Source organism: Nothoprocta perdicaria, unplaced genomic scaffold (genome assembly GCF_003342845.1).
Source record: "Nothoprocta perdicaria isolate Ctin4 unplaced genomic scaffold, notPer1 scaffold_55, whole genome shotgun sequence".
Classification (NCBI taxonomy): Eukaryota; Metazoa; Chordata; class Aves; order Tinamiformes; family Tinamidae; genus Nothoprocta; species Nothoprocta perdicaria.
This window is the reverse complement of record NW_020455810.1, coordinates 970,584-975,221: the sequence shown is the minus strand read 5'-3', so window position 1 is coordinate 975,221 and position 4,638 is coordinate 970,584. Positions and strand designations below refer to the sequence as shown.

The 4,638-nt window shown below is 39.9% G+C and overlaps 1 protein-coding gene across 1 annotated transcript in view; it reads left to right on the top strand.

Moving 5' to 3' along the window:
- The window catches only part of OTULINL (OTU deubiquitinase with linear linkage specificity like), a 19,163-nt gene extending 14,744 nt beyond the window's left edge, over positions 1-4,419 (top strand). Inside the window, exons 6-9 of the mRNA XM_026048562.1 lie at positions 265-393; positions 2,099-2,371; positions 2,625-2,840; positions 3,743-4,419. Of these exons, the coding sequence (XP_025904347.1) occupies positions 265-393; positions 2,099-2,371; positions 2,625-2,804 (582 nt within the window). The 3' untranslated portion in view covers positions 2,805-2,840; positions 3,743-4,419. The remainder of the gene's footprint in view (positions 1-264; positions 394-2,098; positions 2,372-2,624; positions 2,841-3,742) is intronic.
- The last annotated feature ends 219 nt before the right edge of the window (positions 4,420-4,638 follow it).

Below are 4,638 nucleotides of genomic sequence, written 5' to 3'. Positions count from 1 at the left end.
CCCTCTCCCTCTCCCTCTCCTCTCACATTGGTTAAAAAGCTTTGTAAAGATTTGGTGGTCAACTGGAGCCTCCTTAATATTTGAGTTGTTTTGAAACCACTTCATGTTTCTTTTTTTCTTCTTTAAGCTGTGCAGCCAGAGGATAGAGCTGCTCATAAATTCAAGTGTGCTGCAACCTCTGCAGACAGGCTCATGGTAACTTTACAGTAATCTACTTCTTGCTACGGTAATAATCTCTGCTGAATTACTTTTTTCTTCTTCCAGCTCCCTGAGAAGCTTTTATATTCTCAAGGTTGCAACTGGATTCAGCAATACAGTTTTGGGCCAGAAAGATACACGGGTCCCAATGCCTTTGGAAAATTGCGCAAGTGCATGGAAGCATTAAAGACAAGCGTGAGTATTTAGGAAATGATGAGGGAGAAAAACAAAGCAGTGAGAAAAGGGTCAAATGAGGGAATTGTTACATATTTCTGTCCCTGTCTTCCAAGTTCAGATAGTCCGTCTGCTGTGCAAGCCTTTTGAAAGAGGGATTAAAGCTTGGCCTGGCTAGATCTTGCACAGCCTCCACCTGCGGGCTCTCTGGAGCATGTCACCATCTCTTTCCTCTTCCCACCTACTGGCATGAGCACTGACTGCCCTCCTGCCTTCAAGTCATCAAAAGGATGTTAGTATGTGGTGGGCTTCTAGCTTTAGGCTAAGATTACATTGAAACTCTTCCCCTTACTCTGTCATTTTCAGTTCTAGAGTGCATCTTACTGTTCTGTGTGGTCTTACTGCAGCCACAACAGCTGGTTTTGCTTGTCTGTGTTGCCACCCTGTGTGGCAACAAGTCATTTCAAAGGCTGACACAGTGATAGCAACCAACTGTTTTTTTAAGAACCAAACAGACTTATTTAGCTCTAAGAACAAAGAAATATAAGTAAAAAGAGGGAATTAAAATAGACACCTTGCTCTGTCTCTCCTGTCTGCGTTTTGCTCTGCCCGGTAACAAGAGAGCTCTGCCAGCCCTCTTGAGACACACTTGCTCTGTCCTGTGTACAGTTTTTTATTCTGCTTGCTATCTGTGTTTGAAAGAGTGTTGGGTCGTTGAATATTTTTTCCTGTTTTGTCATGTCGTGTTTCTCAGTTAGTTTCTGTTAGTCCCATGGGATGAAGCAATTAAATTGGAAGTCAGGCCGGTGAGTTGTTCTATTAACAGATTGTTGCAGAACAGTTTAATTATGCATTGAACTGTTTTTGGTTGGAGATTTAGCTTCCTACTTTTAACGTATAAAGGAGTTTTTTGGCCAGCGAGATGGATTTCTGTTGTACCTCTACTCACTAACAGGTTTTATGGTGTATTTAGTAGTATGCAGTGCCAAGGAGCTGGTGCTGGGTTCTGTTCTATTTCATTGTCTCCTCCCTTCTGTATTCAGCAGACACCCTAGGAAATCTTGTGAGTTCTCATAAGGTCTGAATAGGCTGATTTAATAGATATTACTCTGTGCCCAAGGCTGAGGTGCACACATCTGCTGTAGCTGTTGCTTTTAGTTAAGTTAGATTTTTGCTAGAATTCAGAGTAAAGGAGCTGTCATTACACAAGAGATCTCTTCCCCACCCCAGTCCTCTCTGTGCCTTTGCTTTTGTCTTGTCCCTTCTCCTTGTCCAGCTGACTTACGTAGACCTCAAGAATCAGAGCACATTAAAGGCATGCCAATGTGAACGATTTGTTAGCTCATGCTGGCATTTCCAGTTCACATGTATTCCTTTTAATTGTCCTGCACTGGAATTGGACACAGAATCTAAAGGATTTAAACTAGCATAGTTTTAATCTGAAAGGCACTATAGAGGAGTCTGATTGATGGAAGCTGTAAGTTAAAACCAGATCAGAAGTCATTACTTAATTTAATCTTTAATTATCGCTTAGTGTATATGATGCAGCAACACAGATTTCCTATAACTTTCTGAAGTCCTTTACTGGTTATTTTGCTTTCAGACTTCCCATTCACGGTAACGTATTGTGCTAAGGTACAGACTGCCCATTATTGCTCTTTTGGTGATATTCTTATTAAATAGCATTCCTAGTAATTTGATGATTTTTCTTTTGTGTGCTTTCTAGTGGGCTGAAGCAAGCAGTATTAAAGACCATGAAGAAAGAGGAAATGTGTGTAACATACTTTTTTCTGATGAGATCAAGGAGCACAAACTATACGAGGCTATAAAATTTGTCATGCTCTATGAGGTTGTCGAAGCCTATGAGCAGATGAAGAACAGGGAGGGACATCTACCAAACCTTTTCAGCCTCCTCCTTGCTCGTGATTCTTCTTCTGACCCCTTGAGCTTCATGATGAATCATCTGAACACCGTAGGTGACTCTGGTCGCCTAGAACAGGTAGGAATATAAATGAAAAACAAATCACAAAAGTTATTCCTTCTCTGTTGCGACTGTGTGAACATAACATTGTCTGTGATAGCTAGGCCCAATATTGAGAATATCTTCAAACTATTAAGTTTCTTATTTCTGATTATAAAAAAAAAATTAAGTAAGCTGGGGGACTGACCTTGAATTGGGCCATTTTTGAGAGATTTTATTTTAGTTTTCTCATCTGAGGAAGAGACGTTTGATAGAATTCTTTCTCTTCTAGGTTGAAATGCTTCTTCTTGGACACTTACTGGAAGTAAAGATAAAAATTTACAGACTGCATAAGTTTAATACTGAAGAGTTTCAAGTAAACTATCCACATGAGTATAAAAGAGAATGGCATGAGATCTCTCTTCTGACTGAGGATGACCGCTACTATCACATCCCTGTTACCAGAACATGAGGGACCAACGATCTTTATTTTCCTTTGTATAATATAGTGAGTGACCATTTCCAGTGAATTAGGTCTTTTAATTGGCAGCAGTAAGATTTTGGTAGATGTGTATTTATGATTACAAAATAATTTATGGGTTTATTGTGTAAACATTTTGCTTTCTCGTTACAACTTGATTCAACAGGAGTCAGATATTAAAAAAGAACATAAAAAAGCCATAAAATATATGCTCTCTAGGTAAAAAATGTTATAATTGAGGGTTGTCAAAAAAAAGATTAAATCACATCTTGAAAAAGAAGGTAGTGCTAGGGTTTTCCATCAGGAAAACCCTGACGAAGGGTTTTCTCTGACCTATCCAGATGGGTTAAACTCAAGTTTCTGAAGCCATTGCTACCTTTCCCTGTCCATCTCCAGTTGGGCAGATGCATCACTCGGGAAGCAACTCCAGGCTCCCTGCCATTTACACACTGTAGATTAAACTCGCCCATTTGGGTCAGGTAGAGCCCCGTGCTCCGGGTGTCCCTGCTGGAGCAGCAGGGTTGGACTAGGTGATCTCTAGAGGTCCCTTCCAACCTCAGCCATCCTGTGATTCTTGACTCGGGGCTGCCCAGCGTGTGAGGAGGTAACGAGGGCTGCTGAGCAGCTGCTTCGCATCCCGTGCAGCCTCCTCTGCTGCTGCTGAAATGTCTCCTCGAGAGCAAGGGCTGCAGCCTGGCCCTACCTCAGGCAGTGCTCAGGCCGGGTGGCTGCAGCTGAGGAAGTGCTGCACAGAAAACAAGCTCTGTGCCAGGAGATCTGCAGATCTACTTTGCAGCAGGAGAAAGCACATTAGCTCTTTAGAATCTGAAAGAGGCAGTATTAATTAGTAACATGCAACATCGTTACACCCACTAGCTGTCTTTGGTTTTTATCAACTTCTAAATCTCTGCCTTTTTATTTTTTTTAAGGGCCGATTTCAGCATTACTGCCAAGAGATGTGAAGATTTCTTTTTCAAAGGGTCTGAGAAACCTCTGCACCGAATATGTTCTCAACACTTAATTTTCACAAAAGGTTCATTTTTTGTGTGTGTGCATTTAGTAGAGCATGTGTGTATTATATCCTCTGTGTATATAGCAATCTCTTTGCATAATATTGCTATCTTTAGTCTGAGCTTCAGAGTTTGAAGAAGTTTTTCTGGGAAAACTAAGACTTGCTTTGGTATGTGGAATGCTTTGTAAAGATCCATTTTCTAAAAGACTGAACTATTTTGATTATTTCTTAAACAAGGGACCTTAACAGGAATGCATATTCAAGTGATACAGCAGATTTTGAAAAAATATTTATATGTGAAAAACTTATGATGCTATAGGCATACAGGTTGCATTCAAAAGTGGTATTTTATTAAGAAATGAAGCCTTTCCTTAACAAGGATGGAAATATTCCTAGGAATATGGGGACAGGCAAGTTTGTTTCTAAATCTTGTGGGATTCAGTATGAATCAGTAACAGAAATGTGAATTGGGCCTGCAGGAGTGAAGCTGTGCTGGGTGGTGACTCAACAGTAAGTTTTGGAGCGCGTAGGAACTGTTCTGTTCCTTTGGAGAAAGGAAAGCTGTTTTATCCCTTACAGTCCTTTGATTTGTGTGTATATGTATATATATATTTATAAACACAAACAGCTGAGTTCCCTACTGCAACATTTTTTGTTTCTTGAAAGTTTTTTGGAATTCAATTGTGCTCAGTAATTTGTAGCTTTTAATTAGAGTGCTTTGATACATATAATTCATCTCATCAAATCCTACATAACAGCTATTTTATTTATTAAAAGAAACTCTATATTTTCACTGAATGAAATAACTGGTTT